Source organism: Mauremys reevesii, linkage group 4 (genome assembly GCF_016161935.1).
Source record: "Mauremys reevesii isolate NIE-2019 linkage group 4, ASM1616193v1, whole genome shotgun sequence".
Lineage (NCBI taxonomy): Eukaryota > Metazoa > Chordata > Testudines > Geoemydidae > Mauremys > Mauremys reevesii.
Genome location: NC_052626.1, coordinates 30,181,647 through 30,201,882, shown reverse-complemented (window position 1 = coordinate 30,201,882; position 20,236 = coordinate 30,181,647). Strand labels below are relative to the sequence as shown.

The 20,236-nt window shown below is 41.1% G+C and overlaps 1 protein-coding gene across 2 annotated transcripts in view; it reads right to left on the bottom strand.

Moving 5' to 3' along the window:
- Window positions 1–20,236, bottom strand: part of TRIP11 (thyroid hormone receptor interactor 11) — an 83,149-nt gene that overhangs the window by 6,880 nt on the left and 56,033 nt on the right. For both annotated transcript variants that reach the window (XM_039537135.1, XM_039537134.1), the window contains exons 14-19: window positions 18,405–18,568; window positions 17,950–18,053; window positions 17,541–17,640; window positions 1,808–1,889; window positions 868–982; window positions 117–242 (exon numbers count right to left, since the gene is read on the bottom strand). In XM_039537135.1, coding sequence (XP_039393069.1) covers window positions 117–242; window positions 868–982; window positions 1,808–1,889; window positions 17,541–17,640; window positions 17,950–18,053; window positions 18,405–18,568 — 691 coding nt within the window. The remainder of the gene's footprint in view (window positions 1–116; window positions 243–867; window positions 983–1,807; window positions 1,890–17,540; window positions 17,641–17,949; window positions 18,054–18,404; window positions 18,569–20,236) is intronic.

Below are 20,236 nucleotides of genomic sequence, written 5' to 3'. Positions count from 1 at the left end.
CAATAAAACCAACATTAAATCAAGACCAAAATACCAAAACTAAAAATGTTAGCATTTATATATAACTGTCATGGCTTTTGCATTCAAATGTAGAGAATTGTATAATTAATCCTTACACTATTGAAAACAGATTGATTAGTTGGTCTTATAGGTGTGCTCGGGACACTCTTTGATCCAGCTCCTCCTCCACCAAGCCAACCAGTCACCCATCTGGTAACACCTTTTTGGTCTTCAGACACTAACTAGAGAGAATTAAAAAAAAAAGAGAAATGCTGAAATAAAGAAAAAACAGCAAAACCAACCAACAAAAAGCAAACAAACAATAAAAATCAGCTTATGGGCTGGCTCCCTTACATTTGCTCACAAATGGCAAAGGGAACTGTTCCAGATTATCTTATTTGACGAACAGCGAACCCTTATTTACTAACAAAAGCTTTAAAACTGTTCTCCACCCCTCTGAAATATCCCACTGGTCTAAAATCTTGTTATGCATAAAACCATTGTTTAAATAAGCCTGTATACATGAGTTAAACTAGTTTGACTAACTGAAGTAAACATTCTGAGACTGTCATATTACAGCTACTGTACTAACAACCAAGTGAAGCTCTTTCCTTCCTCTACAGCAACATCCATCAGACAAAATGACATCTTGCATCTATTATTCTATTAAAATCATTGTAAGATCCAATAGAATCAGCATGTTCCTCTTTAAGAATGAACACAGATGAAAGGCCAAATTTTTTATTTTCCATAAACATTGCTTGGCCGTGGCATTTAACGTAGCAGCAGAAAACAACATTGTATTTTACTAACATCACAAATATATGTTAAATGAAAGAGGAAGTCTAGTTTTTAACACGGTATTACCTGATCTAGTTCTTCCTTTTTGAGCCCCAAAATACTTCCCATTAACCTTAAGACCTCATGACGCTTATTCTTTGGAGTATGAAAATGCCCAATGAAGAGATTTCTCATCAAGACCCTATAAAAATGCAGAGAAAGAGCTAATTAATCAATTCATCTTTTACAAAACTCATGTTGTCAAAATATTAACATATTAATCCTTATTCTTGAAATGATTTCACATACACTTTTCTAATTTATCATCATCATCATAAACCAAAGTCAAAATGTATGATGCAAGAAATAAATGACAACCTCACCAATTTCCTTTAAGCTCCCAAAACACTTCCTCTACTGTGGGTTATAATTTGGAGAAGCTTGCAAATGGCCTTATTGTCTACTGAGACAGAGGAAACAATGATTCACATGCTGAGGAAGTGATATATTTCACTGACATGGAGGAAGGAGCAAGAAGCAAAGTACTGTCTTGAACCAATCCTAAGGGAGGAAACAGTGGAGTGGCTATAGTTTTAATATCAATTCTAAGTGGGGGGAATCAAATGAGAGTCTGATATCCAGATGATACCAGCTATGTGAGAAGGCTTACTTTTTGTGCCCTAGACAGATTACAATGTACTAGCATTGAACTACAGATAGAAAGTCAAGAAATTAGAGTAAAACTAGAATTATAAATAAGGAACAATCAATAATGCTAATTTTGTTTAGACGACATATTTTAATTCTGTTTAGACAAACATTTTTATTTCAATTTTCAAAACTAAGCTTTAAAATGACTGTACAATGGAAAATATGCAAGTATTCACTATTTTTTGAAATATTTTATGCAGAAACCTATATCTACACCGTGACTACTATTCTTATTCTGTTAGTGTAGTTTTAAGAAGGGATGTATAGGATGAAGAGCAAAGAACTTATAATTACACCAATTAAAAAAGTCACTTACTTGTCCACTTTCCCTTCTGTGCTGTTTATAAGGTTCATTAGTTTGTTTTGTGCATCTTCTAACATTTCTTGTTTGATCTCACCTAGAGAATTAATATGTAATTTCACTGTAAATTAACTAAAATAGATGATTTTAAGATAATATACACTTCAAAGTTATATACACATATGTTTTCAAATAAAATGCATCAATATTATTAAAATAACTTTTTTTAAAAATAAAGATGATGTATTTGGAAAGTGTTCACTTAATAAGGTATTTAATATTTTAATATGAGCTAAAATACCCAGCACATTCAGTGCAAAGTAAGCCAAAGCACAGACAGCAGGTTATAAATCCACTGCATGAGGCTTGGTAAATTGTTCAGCTGCAGTTAAATTAACTAAAGCTGGAAAATAAGATCTTATGCAACAGTTCATGAGCTGCTTCAGTACATTCTAGGTATGATTTCAGTCCTATCTGAAATCTTATATAGTGTAGAGTATGAACTTAGAAACCACTTTGGTCACCATAATACCCAAACCTACCCCACTGGGTCTCCTGAATTAGCCATAAATCACTATTGACACCCCAACAGACTTGGAAATGTTAGCACTTTTAGAGCCATTTTCTCACACTGGGAAATAGAAACATTTATTTGTATTTTACTTTATCCCAATTTCCAGGTATAATTTTGCAGACTGCCAGTTTGACACAAGACTGCAATGACTCTTACGGTGTGTTCTGGTCTGTAACAGGGTCAGTGTATGTCATCTGGTCATGTGTGTGCTGCCTTTTTAGCTTCCAAGTACACCCAGACTCTCATGAGAAGTTCCATCCCTTCTCAGGGTTTGGTTTATTAAAGTAACTTCACAGTTCAACATCACCTCAATGCAAAACAAACTTTCACAGACTCCAGCATTCTTTCCCAAAAACCAGATCCAACTGTGGACCTACAGCCTCTCATCAGTAAAGCTTCAATCTTTGTTTTCTGTAGGTATCTCCCACTAGGCAGTCCCATCTGTTTGGCACGGAAGCCTCCCACCAGGGTCCTTCCTCTGGCCCTGGGTCTCTCTTCTTTTTCTCTTTAGCAACCCTGGGCTGCCAGCACCTAACTCAGCCACAGTCCCAAGCCGCAGAACAGGGTGCTGAAACATGTGCATGCACTCCAGATCCAGCACACTTACATGGTCCATTATGCCAATAACCCATATGATGAAAAGGAGTTATAGGAGAGACTGAAATGGCTTTTTGGAAGTATGAAAATTCAGTTTAAAATGGTTGGACTGGAACATCACAGATACCATGACATTTCCTTGAGACACGGAGCTGAGGGACAAATGAGAGGGCCAAAAGCTGTTATTTATTTAATTTGCAAATCATACGATATACCTATCAATACTTATGGAGTTAAATAAAAAAGTTTCAAAAATGGATCTTTATCCACTATCCTGAATTCCTACTTGCCAGCTCCATGTTCCAATTGGTTGTTGTGATGCAATATCCTGATCTGCTGGATCACAGCTGAGTGGAAATCATAGGCAGAATGGTCAACTACAGTGTGGTTTTGTGATTGATATGTCCAGTATGGAAGTTACCAAGAACAATGATTCATTTCATACAGACCAAACAGGCATCAGATTTAGTCCTTTTGTTGCTATGATCATCATTCTTCCCAAACAGTATAATGGCATCCATTTCTCTATGCATCTAGTATTACATATAACTCAACTGCTTGCCTTTTCTTATACACATACAATCACCTAACCACCCTATGGAAATGTATCCTGGACTCTGTTTGACCTTCCATCACCTTCATCATTCATAAGCTGATAAAAATAGCTTATGAATTCCTAAAATATTATGAGAGAAAAATAAATCCCTAAGAAAATTCACACAACAAAACCATTTTATTCAACATTAATGTTGTGAGAAAACATGCCAAGATTCCTACTCAAACTTATATTAAAATATGGAATCAAAAATAGCTGATATTAGATAAATTAAAGATCTTTTGCACAATGAAACAGTACAGTAATTGCTAGACAACTTCTTCACTTTCAAAATGTTTTGGGATTTAAGAAAAAGTTGACAATTGCTTAGGAACTAAAAGATATTTCCAGGGTAGTATTAGATGATAAATGGTAGTGTTAGATGCTAAACTCTGGTGGTTTCTTCTCCTCTCATCATCATGGCAAATCCCAAAGGAAAATGGCCTCTTTGCAGATCGAGCACCACTTGGATCAATCTTTGACTAGTTACATTTCTCATCAACACACAGGATACCGGAATGCCCTTTCCGCAAGGTTTCATTGGTCAGTTTCACCTCAGTGGCAGAGAATCTCTTAGCCACCTCAGCTACATGGACAATTGACTAGATTATACTGAAGCTGACCATCTTGATAAACACCGTCACAACATGAATGACCCTGGAGAGGTCTTCTCCCCTGACTAGGGTTTAAATGATTGCCAAGTATGGATTTTGCAAGATGTATTCTCTCAGGGTTACATTCAATCTAATGCAAAGGGCAGGTACAAATCTCTATGTACCACATATAAAGGATTAACTGGGACACAGGAGCTTCATGCAGAGCCTCTGTGGTAAAATGGATTTCACGCTCAAGTAACACTAACAGAGACCAGGAGCTTTTCCTTCCCTTCCTCTGCAGAGTTGAGTGGCTATCGTCTTCAGTCCCAGGAAATGTCATCAGGTTAATCTACCCTTGCAGGAGGTTCCCCTTGCTCATGTGTTTGTATATTTCAGAGCATTTCAAATTATACTTGTAAATTTTAAGTAAACTTTTTAAATTTAAATCCAATATTTTCTCTATTAAGAAGCTGTCCATGAGATATGGACATCTACAAGCCTCAATCACTAAAATATGTAGGTAAAATTCCTATGAATTACTATCAATAAGTAAATATATATTTGGGGCAGGGGAGCGTAACTATCTACCTTTTTTGGTTACAAATCATCTGACATACATGGAAAAACACTTCACTCTAATTTCCACATGGCTTGTAATCCTTTATAAAATTCAGCCCACAACCATGTTGGCACAGTGGGGTTTTCTCAATTAACAATAATAACTCCCATGCCACCCTCAGCAGGACTTTCTATATACATCAAAGACCTTAGCTGTGAAACTGATATGTTCTAATGTATCCTGTTTGAGGACTCCAAGTATAACTGTAATAATTGTCAGTCAGAAACTGAATTTTATAGAATACAAAGCGGAAAGAAAGTAACTAGTGTAACGCATAAAAAAACCTTACTCCAGAGGCATAAGGATTAGTCTTTTTATTCAAAACAAAGTAAAGATTGATTAATCTGTCTTCGCAATTACACACACACACCTCTAATAATCAGATTCATTATTGTACATCTGTATCAATTACACTCTGAATACAAGGGTATATTGAGAAATCCCACATATTAGCATTAACAAACTCTGAGATGTGATGAGATCAGAGAACCATCCTGATGTGTAAAGTGCCAGAGAATGGCTGCTTAAATACAAACACACACTTGCAAATTCCAATTTTTTGCAAATGCTAGACATAAAAGGGTGTGGGGGGAGAGAAAAATTACACTGCTTTTAAAATCAATGTTTTAAAGATATAAAGAAGCATAATTTATATAAAATAACTTAATATGTGGGATTCCACAAGACCAAAGTTTAAAGAAAGAAATGTTAAGAAAAGATGACAGCTCTGGGGGCCGTATGAGTTAGTTGACATGGTATGTTGTGTAGGTCTTTCAGAAAGGAACAGGGAAGAGAAAATCATTTTAAAAAATTGGAAAATGTGATTACAAAACCAAAAAAATTGACAAAGAAACTCAGGAGCAGGTGTAGTATCTGAAATACCTTTTAACAGTTCCCCCCTCCCTTTTTTTTTTAATTGAACATATTTCAACTTAATGGTGTTGCTTTAGACTACACTATTTTTCAACTGTCCATCTCAAAACTTATTCCTCATAGTCAATACAAACATTACCAATACATTTTTAAAGTGAAAATATTATTGCTAAATATATTATTCTACTTTTGTCAAAACATTTATTCTATCATGAGCTCATTAAGGGTCACTTTAATAGCTATATTCCATCATAATTTTAATAAGGGTCAATTTTAATGGCTATTACACATCTACACATTTGTAGAGTGAATAAACTGTTTTATAATCAGTCCACATCTCAGAAATATATTTCCTTCTAAAGTATTGTGACATCACAAGTATAATTACACAGTTGAATACAATTTAATCATTTATTTCATGGGTATGAAAAGAGCGCATAGCAGAAGAGACCTGAGCCAAAATTCAGCATGGATTGCTGTAAACGAGACATTTCTGACAGTCTCCAATAATTTGTACGCCATTTAGGGCAATTCAAAAAATTGCATCTGGTATGTCTTATATTTTCCCATTAAATATCAGTTCTCCTGCCAAAAAAATCCATAAAGAAATTCTTCAAAAGATTTGGCCAACAAAGCTGTGTCTGGGAATGTATTTGGCCAATTTTCAACAGGACATCATATGTTTTCTTGAATAAATAACATGTTAAAAAACTGAGAGCCTTTTCTGAAAAAAAAAATCTACTATTTGATAGGTACTTCTAACCAAGTAAAATGTTGTTTCCCTTATGCATCAAGTTTTTAAACTAAACTGCTTATATCACACTGAGCGAGACAAGGTGGGTGAAGTAGTATCTTTAATTGGAGCAACTTCTATTGGTGGAAGGGACAAGCTTTTGAGTGACACAGAGCTCTTCCTGAGATTTGAATATTTCCTCATTCACCTTGTCTCTCTCATATCCTGGGACCAACATGGCTAAAACAACACTGCAAATATCATATTATTGTTTGAAACCATACTAAGATCCAACCTTGCCTGTAAGTTCAAACCTACTGAGACCTACCAACCTTCCCACCACCACAATCACCAAATGCAAAACTATGGGACTAAGTTCACCCTGGCATGAGCACACCCTCTCACGGGGGAGGGGGGGGGGAGTTTTGTCTGCTTATGCCGAGGTTCAATTTGGTCCTTGGTGTCAGGGAGAGTTTCACATGGAACGACTATACTGAAATCAAGCTATATATACAGATGGTTCAACTCAAACCAAAAAAGGTAACTAGCTGCATCTTCATGTTGCAGCTTGACATTTAATTTACGCTGTAAAAGTCATATGTGGACTTGGGAAAATACCCCTAACTTTGCCCACAGGAGGCCAAGTTTTGCGCACACACAACTGGAATTTGAGTAAACACTCATTCAATGCATCTGATGCATCCAACGAAATGGGTATTCACCCACGAAAGCTCATACTCCAATACGTCTGTTAGTCTATAAAGGTGCCACAGGACTCTTTGCTGCTTTTACTCATTCAATGAACTAGTAAGAGTCACAGCTTTTCTGGAGAATAGTTGCTGAAATAGCTGAGAGTTGCCAAATTACTTTGCACCCCTACTTCCTCTCTAACCCCAAGCTTTCCTATCTGTTTGCTTTAAAATGAAAAGTTTGTTTTAAGGGACAAGAATGAGTTGGTCAATGCAGATGAGGAACAAAAAAATAAAAACACCAAAAAAGTTTTAAAATGAGCAGTAGGAATCAGATGAATATGTTCACTGCTCAACAGCAGAAGCTACCATTACAGGGTGGGATGAGACACTCTGGGCTCCTTCCCCCAAGGAAACTCAAAAGAAGAAGGATCTTCCAATAATTTCCATTTGACAGGGGGAAGAGAATGAGAAAAACCAAGAGCTGCTAGTGACTGCAGGGCACAAGTGACCCTTTGCCATCCCCTCATCTTCAGACACTAATTAACATGGGCACCTTCTGGCTCTCTTCCTACCCCTAGACTCTCATATCAAGCCTGAATCCATGCAGTGAATTGGGTAGGTTGAAAGCAGGGCATGCAAGTAGAGTAATGGCAAAGCAGTTGGACTAGGGCACCTGGATAGAGGAGGGATGGTCAGAAGAGCAAGAAAGAAGAGAAGGAAAAGGTAACAAGACAGGTACAGAACATCCCCTCATGCCTGGAAAAAAAGGTTTAAAACTGGGCTAGATTATTTAACAAACTCAGTACCCTTAATTATTTGTGGGTATTTGTTCAGATCACAAAACCACCATAAAACTTGAGGCAATGGCATAACTATAAATCTTGACTCAAGAAGGGAACATGACTAATGCAGAAGAGATAACAGGTAAGGACTGGGTTATACTGACAGAGCTGTGTAGGAGAGTTAGCACGTTTGATGCTATCAGACCACTCCGATGGCAACAACAATTAATTCAACAAGAAAATAAAAACAAAATGAACCCAAAGTTCTTCATATAGCAATTATTTGAATTGCATCAGAGGCATCTATTTTAAAACTAGTATTCTCACAATCTAGCCTTACTGATGTTTGTTTGCCATATATAAACACCTAAATTTTCACAACTTAAGTTTTCACTTTGGGAACTTGAGACCATATCATACAATGTGCTGATAAGAGAGATGAAAAAGCAGATTTGATCATTTTCGCTACAATGTTACTGTGCCTTTTAAGGTTTCCTAACATTGTTTTAATGTTAAAACTTTATGACAATGAATCATTAATCTCCAGCTTGTTTATGAAAGAAAAAGCCACACAACTCTTCTTTACACGATTCATGTCTAAGTGCAGTCATAAAGCAAAAGCCATTTATCTTTTTCAAAATTGTTTCTCCTGGCAAACTCCTTCACTGTCTGGCCAAGTTTTGTCTTAAAAATAAAGTACAGTATAACAACATTTAGAGTACTTAATCCAAGAATATGTTCAAGACATCTTTCTAAACAATAGTGCAATCAAGAATCTTGCATTCCAAAACAGGTGAAATCAGATCCGAAAATACAGTCTCTGATATAGGCACATAACTCCCATTGATGTCAGTGGGAGATAGGTGTACGTGAGGTGATCTGACGCTTTATTATGAAGATTAAAAAAACAAGCAGAAAGTATTAATATAAATTGCTTTTTGCCTATTGCCACACAGATGTCAAACCATAACACATCATATCCTTTTTCTACTCTAATATCAATCACTACCTTTCTGAATGCCCCTCCATCCAATCTCACCTCTGCTGGTGCAACTTCTGCTACCTGGAACATCTTCTACTTCTCTGCCTCACTGCCTCTTCATCTCATTTCAAATCTCAATTGAGCACATCTTTCTCTCTTGTCTCTATATTTACCTTTCATTTTTCTTCTGCTATTATTAATTTTGTAACTATTTAATTCAGATCAAAACTTCCAAATACAATTTATATCAAAGACACGGTATTTTTTTAAACAGGATAAAAACACAGACCCGGGATAATAAACACAACAGAAAAACAGTTAATGTTCAAGAAAAAAAGCTGACGCTCCAGGAGAGAGGAAATAAGTCAAGTTCTATTTGCATATCCATATTTTATTATGGAAACTATTTATAGTTAAGATATTTTTATGGCACTCATCACTGTCATATCTGAGCACCTTAAAAACATGCTTTTAAAGAAGGTGACAAAACTCACTTAAGGGCACAGGTATCTAAGAAAGAAGTGTGAATACAAATGGCTTCTCCTGGTAGGAGATCATCAATAAAAGAACTATAAACTTCCTTCAAATCATCAGTTTATAAGAAAAAATTAAAGATTGTCAAGGATGGCACAAAACTGTTCTTTTACTTCACAAGAGGAAAAAAGGGAAGTTACCTTATTGTAACCCAATATGCATGGCTGCTACCTGTGTTCTACTGTGGGGTATGCATGCACTCTACACACCTGAGACTGGAAGAATTTGCAAGCAGTGTTCATTGGTCTATGGCTACATCTTAGCTCTCCTTGTGCTTTGTAACAATGATATAAGGCAGTGGTTCTCAAACTGTGGGTCGGGACCCCAAAGTGGGTCGCGACCCTGTTTTAATGGGGTCACCAAAGCTGGTGTTAGACCTGCTGGGGTCTAGGACTGAAGCAAAAGCCCAAGCCCTGCTGCCCAGAGCCAAAGCCCGAGGGATTCATCCCTGGGTGGCGGGTCTCAGGTTACAGACCCCTTGCCTGGAGCAGTAGGGTTTTGGCTTAGCCACCCGCACCTCACCCCCCCTGCCCTGTGTGGTGGAACTCAAGCTTTGGTCCCCTCCTGGGGTCATGTAGTAATTTTTGTTATCAGAAGTGGCAGTGCAATGAAGTTTGAGAACTCCATAAAGGATGGTGGAAACCAACCACCTCTGGTTCTCTCTCTACTGCAAATTGTTTAAAGGTCTGAAGCAGAGGGGAAGGAAGGCGGGTTGTGCAACATAGACAGGGACCACAGATCTCAGAGAACTCCAGTGACAATAAAATAACTTCCTTTTCTTCTTCGAGTGCTCACCCCTGTTTGTATTACACTGTGTATGATTCACAAGCAATACTGAGGTAGGAAGAGGGTGCAAAGCTGCAAGCAGTTTAGGATTGTAGGATTGCCACCCCAAAGGATTAATCATCTGTGGAGGCTTGAAGAGGGTGTGGTACCTCATGAAAGTATGGCTAGAGCTCCACATTGCTGCTTTGCAAATGTAAGTAAGGACACCTCATGAAATGATTACTGAGGCTGCTTTTGTAGGAAGGGAGATACAACCCAAGATGCACTTAGGGATTCTTTGAGAGAATAAAGCTTGCCCTCTCATTCATTTTGCTATAGAAACAAATAATCTAGGTGGCATTCTGATCATTTTTATTCTTTGCAGGTAAAATGCTAATGTACATCTCACATCGAGGGAATGAAGTCTGCTCTCTTCATTGGTGATATGAGGCTTCAGAAAAAACCCACAGGTAAGTGTATCGCCTGATTTATGCAGAAATCTAAAACTACTTCAGGGGTGAATTTTATGTGCAGCCATAGCGAGACTGTCTTTGTGAACTACAGCATATGGTAGATCAGCCACCAGGGTCCTGAGTTCACCTACTCTTCTAGCAGACGTGATGGGCAACCAGGAAGGCAACTTTTATGGACAAGTGGGACATGGCTAACAGTCCATGGGTAGTCAATAGGCCTAGTCCATGGGTAGTCAATAGGCAGATTATGGACCAAATCCAGACTGCTAGCTAGATGCTTTTAAATGGACCACAAAATCTTTGTATTTACTTATCATTATTGTTATTATTTTTGTATTATTTTCTCTGGAATCTGGACCTTGACTGTACCTTGACCAATAAATTTGGACCTTGACTAAAAATAAGTGATGACCCCGGCCTAGTCAATGTTGAGAATATGAAGATGAGTTCCCATTGTGGGGTTGGTTTCATCACTGGTGGGAGGGTTCTAATCAGACACTTGATATCACAAGGTGAGTGAAGGCATGAATAGCTTTCAATTGCCTGGGCCATTTGAGAGCAATGAGAATGACAAGCGCTCTGTCACAGAACCTGAGGTAATAGCAGAATGGGAGGAAAGGCATACCTCAGGTGGCCTGTCCAGGACAACAGGAGAGCATTTCCTTCAGAGCTGCGTCCCTGAAGTCTCATGGAACAGGATGTGTCACTCTTCCTGCTCACCTGGGATGCAAACATCTCAAGAAGGGGATCCCCTCTAAGTGAAGATGTTGCTCACCACTGAGTCATGTAGTCCCCATTCATGATCAGTGGCAAAATGTCTGGTGAGGCTGTCTGCCAGTGAATTGTGGCCACCCAGTAGATGCAATGACAGCATAATGTGGTTCCCAATACACCAATTCCATAAGTTGACCGCTTATGGTGGGTGGATTTTGCCCCCTCTGCTTGTTTATGTAGAACATTGCCATAATTTTGTCTGGCATTATCAGGATATATCAGGATCATGTGAGTGGTAAGAATGACATGCAAGCTTCAGAATGCTCTTAGTTCCAGGAGATTTATGTGCACTCTAGTTTCCCAGGGTGTTCAAGTGCCTTGTGCTCTGTGATCATCTATATGAAAGGGAGTATCTGTAATTACCATTTTGTGTTTCTCTATGCATACACATTGAGGGTTTTTCCACCATGTCAGCGAAGCCTTCACCTTGAGGGTATATATACTGTTCAGAGACAAGCTTGTAGGCAACAGAAATGGAATCTGGCAAATGGCATCACTTCATAGAATCATAGAATATCAGGGATGAAAGGGACCTCAGGAGGTCATCTAGTCCAACCCCCTGCTCAAAGCAGGACCAATTCCCAAATAAATAATCCCAGCCAGGGCTTTGTCAAGCCTGACCTTAAAAATCTCTAAGGAAGGAGATTCCGCCACCTCCTTAGGTAACCCATTCCAGTGCTTCACCACCCTCCTAGTGAAAAGGTTTTTCCTAATATCCAACCTAAACCTCCCCCACTGCAACTTGAAACCATTACTCCTTGTTCTGTCATCTGCTACCACTGAGAACAGTCTAGATCCATCCTCTTTGGAACCCCCTTTCAGGTAGTTGAAAGCAACTATCAAACCCCTCCTCATTCTTTTCTTCTGCAGACTAAACAATCCCAGTTCTCTCAGCCTCTCCTCATAAGTCAGGTGCTCCAGCCCACTAGTCATTTTTGTGGCCCTCCGTTGGACTCTTTCCTATTTTTCCACATCCTTCTTGTAGTGTGGGGCCCAAAACTGGACACGGTACTCCAGATGAGGCCTCACCAATGTTAAATAGAGGGGAATGATCACGTCCCTCAATCTGTTGGCAATGCCCCTACTTATATGGCCCAAAATGCCGTTAGCCGTCTTGGCAACAAGGGCACACTGTCGTCTCATATCCAGCTTCTCGTCCACTGTAATCCCTAGGCCCTTTTCTGCAGAACGGCTGCCTAGCCATTCAGCCCCAAGTCTATAGCAGTGCATGGGATTCTTCCGTCCTAAGTGCAGGATTCTGCACTTGTCCTTGTTGAATCTTATCAGATTTCTTTTGGCCCAATCCTCTAATTTGTCTAGGTCCCTCTGTATCCTATCCCTACCCTCCAGGGTATCTATCACTCCTCCCAGTTTAGTGTCATCTGCAAACTTGCTGAGGGTGCAGTCCACGCCATCCTCCAAATCACGACCCTTGGGGCACTCTGCTTGATACCGGCTGCCAACTAGACATGGAGCCATTGATCACTACCCGTTGAGCCCAATGATCTAGCCAGCTTTCTATCCACCTTATAATCCATTCATCCAGCCCAAACTTCTTCAACTTGCCGGCAAGAATACTGTGTGAGACCTCATCAAAAGTCAAGGAATAACACATCCACTGCTTTCCCCTCATCCACAGAGCCAGTTATCTCGTCATAAAAGACAATTAGGTTAGTCAAGCATGACTTGCCCTTGGTGAATCCATGCTGACTGTTTCTGTTCACTTTCCTCTCTTCTAAGTGCTTCAGAATTGATTCCTTGAGGACCTGGCTCCATGATTTTTCCAGGGACGGAGGTGAGGCTGACTGGCCTGTAGCTCCCCGGATCCTCCTCCTTCCTTTCACATAAGTACATGATGCCACATGCCCTAGAGGAGTGAGGCATACCCAAAGTGACATCTGATGGTTGCACATGACTTGGTCTATTAGATCAATTGTGGCATGGTATTGGTCTGTAGCAAAATAAGCCCTTGCCCTGACTCAAGTCCAGAGTTGCTCCTCTATATTCTATGGAGTGTGTCGGGGTCAGAATAGATTTTTCCAAATTCAGGCGGATACTCAGAAATGTTAAGAGATGGAGCAGCAATGGAGTTGATGCCAGGACTTCTGGTCGGGACCTGTGTGACGAAGTGGGGATTTTCCCTTGTTATGTTGTATGTGAGTCTTACTATTGAGCCTATGTGAGTTTTACTGTTTTGCAAGAATACTGTGCGCACCTCAGTTTCCCTTTGTGCTGCACCAATATGTTGGTGCTGGGAATAGGGGTGTGTGACTTTGGCTGAGACCTCTGGGGCAAGTGAGTCTGCTCCAGCTGCCTGCACATATGCTATGACTGGTGCTGTAACCTGAGACCCAGGAGGGGGAATACAACCAAGTGACTCTTTGTCTGGGAAACGAGACAAAGACAAGGAGGAGGAGCAACGGGGGTTTCTGAGGTCGTGTAGCTGGAGGTTGGCAGTGTGCTTGGGAGACTGGAAGAGGGGGAATCCTGGCTGTCTGGCTCAGGACTCCTCAACATGGACTTGGGTGAAAGTCACTGATTTCTATGATAGCAAGCTCTGTCCTACACCGTCTCCCTGTCAACTAATAAACCCTTCTGTTCTACATGCTGACTGAGAGTCACTGCTAACTGAAGAGTTGGGGTGTAGGGCCCTCTGGCTTCCCCCCAGCAGCCCCGCACGGGTGGACTCACTGTGGGAAACGCACAGTGTGGAAGGGGATGCTGAATGCTCCGAGGTCAGACCCAGGAAGGTCGAAGCTGTGTAAGCTTCTTGCCCTGGCAACAGTATGCTCAGAGAGAGGAAGCATGCTCCCCCAGAGTCCTGACTGGCTTCGTATGGAGTAGTTCCAGAGCATTGGTCCGGTGACTCCGTAACAACCTGCCTTTCAAAAGCCAGCAATCTAAGTATGGGAGGATGGTGGAGCTGTTGTAACTGTGCTGTGCTGCTACTACTGCAAAGACTTTTGTAAAGACCATGGGGTGCTGCTGCAAGCCAAATGGAAGAATTCTATACAGGTAGCGGTCAGGACCCACTACAAATCTGAGGAACCTTCTGTGAGAAGGGTGAATGTACACATGAAAATAAGCATCTTTCACATTAAGAGCTATAAACCATGTGTCTTTGACCAGGGATGGAATTACTAATGTCATTGTGATAATGCAAAATTTCTGTTTACAAATAAAAACACTGAGTTGAAGTAGGTAAGGAATAGGTCTCCACCCTCCCTTCTTGGGGACCACGAAATATTTCAAATAGAATCCTTTTCCCTGATGCTGAGGTGGCATCCTCTCAATAGTCTCTCTCCTATGACAGGAAACAATCTCCTGCAGGAGAGTCCCCTTGTGATAGTGATCTCTGAAGATGGATAGGGAACAGGGTTTTGAATGGGATAGAGAGATACATTTAATGGTATAGCTAGGATGGATAATATCCAGCACTCATCTGTCTGTTGTTATTCTCCAATTGTGGGAAAATTGGGCTAGGTGACCACCAAAGTGAACCTTGGAATTGAGTGGATATGGCATCAACATCAGTTCACAGCTTCTGAGTGTCCTGTCAAAACTATTTTTTTTGCAGGGGTTGAGGTTGAGTAGATGCAGCTGATGTAGAAGGAGCAGCGAATCTAGATCATTGCACCTTTTGCCGTTTGCAAGGCGGCTCATACAAACACTAATAATAAAAGGGTGTAGAAAGGGCATATGTTTGCACAGCTGCTTATAAAATCATCTTTACCGGATTGGTGTGTATACAGGGAACAGAGGGCTGCCCTGGGGGTCCTTTAACAAGTGCAAGGAATCATCCATCTTTTCATTAAAAAGGCTGGTTTTGTCAAAGCACAAGTCCTCTGTGGTGTTTTGGACTTTTCTAGGGACTCTTCAAGTGTGTAGCCACAACTGACAGCACATCACTAGGGCAGTTGCCATTCGTCTTGATGCTATGTCTCCTGCAACAAGCAAAGAGGTTCTGGCCACTAACTTGCCTTCATCTGTAAGGGCTTGAAATTTAGCCTGGTCTTTTTGAGGGAGTTTCTCTTTGAAGCCCAGAAACTTTATGTAATTTATAAAATCATACTTGAACAGCAGAGCCTGGTAGTTTGATATTCCAAATCGGAGGCTAGTAGACATAAATACTTTCCACCTGAAAAGGTCTAAGCATTTGGCCTCTTTATCTGCAGGGGTGACCCTGGGGTGATGCTGCCTGGATCTTTCAGTGGCTGCCTGAACAACCAAGGAGCTTGGGGCAGGATGGGAAAAGAAGAACTCTGCTCCCTCAGTTTTTCTACCCTCTTGGGGGTAGCGGCACATGTCACGTATCTCATACGGGTCTTGCCAGTTCCAGTATGGCTTCACTGATCGGGAGCACTATTCAACTGAGTATCATGGATTGTAGGATATCCAGAAGTTTATGCAGTGTGTCCTGGATCTCTTTTAAGGAGATCTGCAACTCCTATGCCATCCTCCATAGCAACTCCTGGAACTTTCAATGGACATTTGGAGGAGAGAGTGAAGCCTGAGTGACCATCTCACTGTTGGTATTGGTGATTCCAGCTCATCCTCTTCCTCTTCTGTGGGTTCCAGATGAGATTCTGACTGACCCCTTGGAGGAGAGGGTAACATGACTCCCTACTCATTTGCATGGACTCCAAGTACCAATACCAAGTAGGAGGGGTCAAATGTAGGCTGTGGAGGCCCTGACGGCAGTGGGTACTACTGCTTCCAAGAAAGATATGCTAGGTTGGGTGGATGAGGCTGGTTGCAGGAGACTTTTGATCCCCTGTCTGGGCTGATCTCTCTCAGTGGAGTTGATGGAAGTTCCTCTGGTATATTTGATTCTCCTAACAATGTCAGGTCCATCTCCATCAATGGTGTGGTGGTACCACTGAAGCTGCAGATAGCAAACAGGAAGGTTGACTTCTTTCAGAGACCCTGCTTCCTCCTGAAGTCATAATCTCCCTAGTCAGGATGGCCCTGACAGTAGGGGAGTTTTCAGACCTGGTAGGAGGAACATATCCTCCAGAGAGGTGTAAGTCTCTGCCCTCCTTGAGAATAATGGAGTCTTATCACCTGGCACTGTTGGTGTCGACATAGCTAGAGTCTTAGCGGTTGGTGAACCGTTACAGGGGTGCCCATAATGCATCTCCCTTTGAGTGCTCTTCATGGATAACAACAACAGTTCTGGGTCCTTAGAGTCCCAGTACTTAGATTTTGTCAGTGTCTGAGCTGGTGCCACTGTTGGTGCAGAGTTCAGTACAGAAGGAGCTCTGCTCCTATGCATCTTTTAATCATGGCCATGCGGCTTAGGAGGGCCTAAGTTCCTGGGTCCAAAGACTCTCCCCACTCTGACAGGGTCAGGGAGGGATCTCTCTTCCTTGCAGTGGATTTACAGAGGAATCTGCTTTTATGTTTATGAATGTCCCCTACTCTCATAAGACCACTCAGACGAAGGATCTTTAGCTTTGCTTCTTCCTGCTCCTGAGTATGACATCATGCAGGGAGGCAAGCTCTTCGATGACTATGGCTGATGTACAAGGAGTCCCCCTAGTCTGGGACTATCTGAGTGGCAGATACTGAACTTAGTGGAGATATGCTTCCTTGAGGCAATAAAGGCATCATTAGCTGGTTGTCATTGACTGAAAAGGAGCAAGGACAGGAAACAGTTTTGAAGCCTGGTATCCTGGGCATAATCCAGCTTTCCCAGTATGGGATATAGGAGCGTACCGGAGGGATTGGGGTGGGATTCTAACTAATAGCTAACTATACTAATAAAACTAATACTAGCTAGCAGAAAGTCTATAAAACCTCACAAAACTTTATGTTATTTTGAATATTTACAGAATGAAGAGAAGGATCAGCTCTGGACAGTGGAGGGTCCATCACAGATCATATGTCAGTAAGGAGGAACTGGAAAGATGGTTGGTCTGCACTGCCCCTTATGCCTGTGGTTTGAATCACAAGGAGAGCAAGGGAGCAGGTATGGACCAATGGATAAGATTCTTCCAGTCCCAGATGCATGGAGAACGTTTGTATCCCAGAGTGAAATATTCATAGGGACCAACACTCAAAGAAGTTATTAGTTCACACCTTTGCTAACTTTCCCAGAGTACCACACCATCTCCTCAATTTCTTGCACACTTTTAGAAAAAAAATCAACTTGTTTACCTTGTTTCCTAAGGTCCTCAATTTGCTCCTCTTTGAGATCCAACTGCTCAGTCAGCCTTGATGCTGCATCCAAGGCAGCATTTGCTTCCTCTAAACTTTCCTGTAAGGAGAGGAAAGTCACTATCACAATAATCTATTGTGATGACAAAAATAAAGTATTTCAAACTCAAAGATTTTAATCACTGTTATTTTAAATTCTTGGACTGTAAACATATGAGGAAAATGAATAATCAGCACAATTTCACTTAATTGGCTAGCTTGCCCTCCTTTTCTCCTCCCTTCCACCAGTCAAAAATTTTACTAATGACTTATAAACAGCATTATCTAATATATTCCTGTGTAATAAGGTATTTAAAACCCAACAATCGGGATTATTTAATACAGTAATTTAAAAATCTTCTCAGCCCACCTGTAAAGACTCAACCCTTCCTTCTAGCTTTTCAGCTTTTTTTTTCCATTCTGCAGTCTGTTTTTGGTGTTTTTCTAGTTCCGCTGAATACATGGCTTTCTCCTCTAAAAGGGGGAAAAAAACCAAAACCCACACAGTTAGTTCACACTTTCTAATCCTCAAGGTTTTACTGCTACACATCACAAAACCTAAGGTATGGAAATCCAAATACAGCACCGCTAACTGTGAAATTTCTGGACCCGCTGAAGTCAATGGGATTTTCACCATTGACTTCAATGTGGCCAGAATTTCACCCTAAGTGTATTAAAGGTAAAATTGAGATTTTGAAATTAAAATCTACTTGAATGCAATTGGTGATCGCCAAAATTAAAAACAATGCACCAAACCACAACTCTATTATACTGACTGAAAATGTTCATTGCAATCTTTTCTTCAAGATTTTTGATGCAACTTACCCTGCTGGAATTGCTCTAGTACCATCTGCAGGTTGGCCAGTGACAGTGCATACTGTTTCACCTGATCCTGTGACATGGTAAGCTGTAGCAGAGTTTCATCTCTCTGTCTGGACACTAGGTTCAGCTGCTCTTGCAAGGATTCCACCTGCAGACTGGCTTGATGGCTTCATGAAAAGAAAATATTTTTTTATATACATACATACACACACACCCATATAATTCCAGTACTCTTTATTCCCTCTATCTGATAAGCCGATAGTTATCTGAATCCAGAGTGCATTCCCCATGTTAATTAATAGCACTTCCATTGATCCAAAAGTTGGGAATGTCCCCCAGGTCATTCAGCTGAACAGGAATGTAGTGTAGTATAGTGTGTAAACTGCTTATTGAATACAGTAGAACCTCAGAGTTACAAACACCTCTGGAATGGAGGTTGTTCAGAACTCTGAAATGTTCATAACTCTGAACAAAATAAAAACGAGGAATCCTTGTGGCACCTTAGAGACTAACAAATTTATTTGGGCATAAGCTTTTGTGGGCTAGAGCCCATTTCATCAGAAGCATGATGTGAAAAAATACAGGAGCAGGTATAAATACATGGAAGGATGGGAGTTGCTTTACCAAGTGTGAGGTCAGGCTAACAAGATAAACCAATTAACAGCAGAATACCAAGGGAGGAAAAATAACTTTTGAAGTGGTAAGAGAGTGGCCATTACAGACAGTTGACAAGAAGGTCTGAGTAACAGTGGGGAGAAATTAGTATTGGGGTGATTGCATCATGCGTGGTGAAAGTGTGTATGGAGGACCACGTCGCTGCTCTGCAGATTTCCTGGGTGGGAACCTGCGCCAGGAATGCCGTTGAAGAGGCCTGAGCCCTGGTGGAGTGCACAGTGATTGAAGGAGCAGGCACCCCTGCCAGGTTGTAGCACTCAGAGATGCAGGATGCGATCCACAATGAAATCTATTGAGAAGAGACAGGAAGACCTTTTATTCTGTCTGCCACTGCAGTGAATACCTGGACAGACTTTCGGAACGGTTTCGTTCTCTCAATGTAGAAGGCTAGTGCTCTGCGAACATCCAGTGAATGAAGTCTTTGCTCCCTGCCGCTCAAGTGCGGCTTAGGGTAGAAAACAGGGAGGAAGATGTCCTGGTTGATGTGAAACAGGGAGACAACCTTCGGGAGAAAAGCCGGGTGAGCTGAACCTTGTCCTTATGGAATACAGTGTAAGGGGGCTCTGACATCCTCCTAGCCGAAGTTATTGCTACCAAAAACGCCACCTTGTGTGAGAGATAGATCAGGGAGCACGTCGTCAAAGGCTCAAATGACGGCCCCATAAGTCTGGATAGGACCAAACTGAGGTCCCAAACTGAGACAGGCTGTCGGACCTGCAGGTATAGCTTGTCAAGACCTTTAAGAAAATGGCTGACCAACGGGTTGGCAAAGACCGAGCATCCCTCTGCACCTGGGCAGAAGGCAGAGACGGGAGCCAAGTGAACCCTTATTGACAACACAGACAGTCTCTGCTGCTTGAGGTGAGAAGATAGTCCAGTATTAGTGGCACCAAGGCGGCGGCGAAGACGAATGGTGCTGCGACAACCAGACTGAAAATCTCTTCCACTTGGCAAGGTACGTAACTCTTGTGGAGGGTTTCCTGCTGCCAGGGAGAACTTGTCTGACTTGATCAGAGTAAGAAAGCTCCACTGGGTTCAGCCATAGAGCTTCCACACCACGAAGTGGAGTGACTCGTGGTTTACATGTTGGAGACAGCTGTGATTCTGAGTTAGTAAGTTCAGAAAGAGCGGCAAGGTGACTGGAGCTTTCACGGATATTT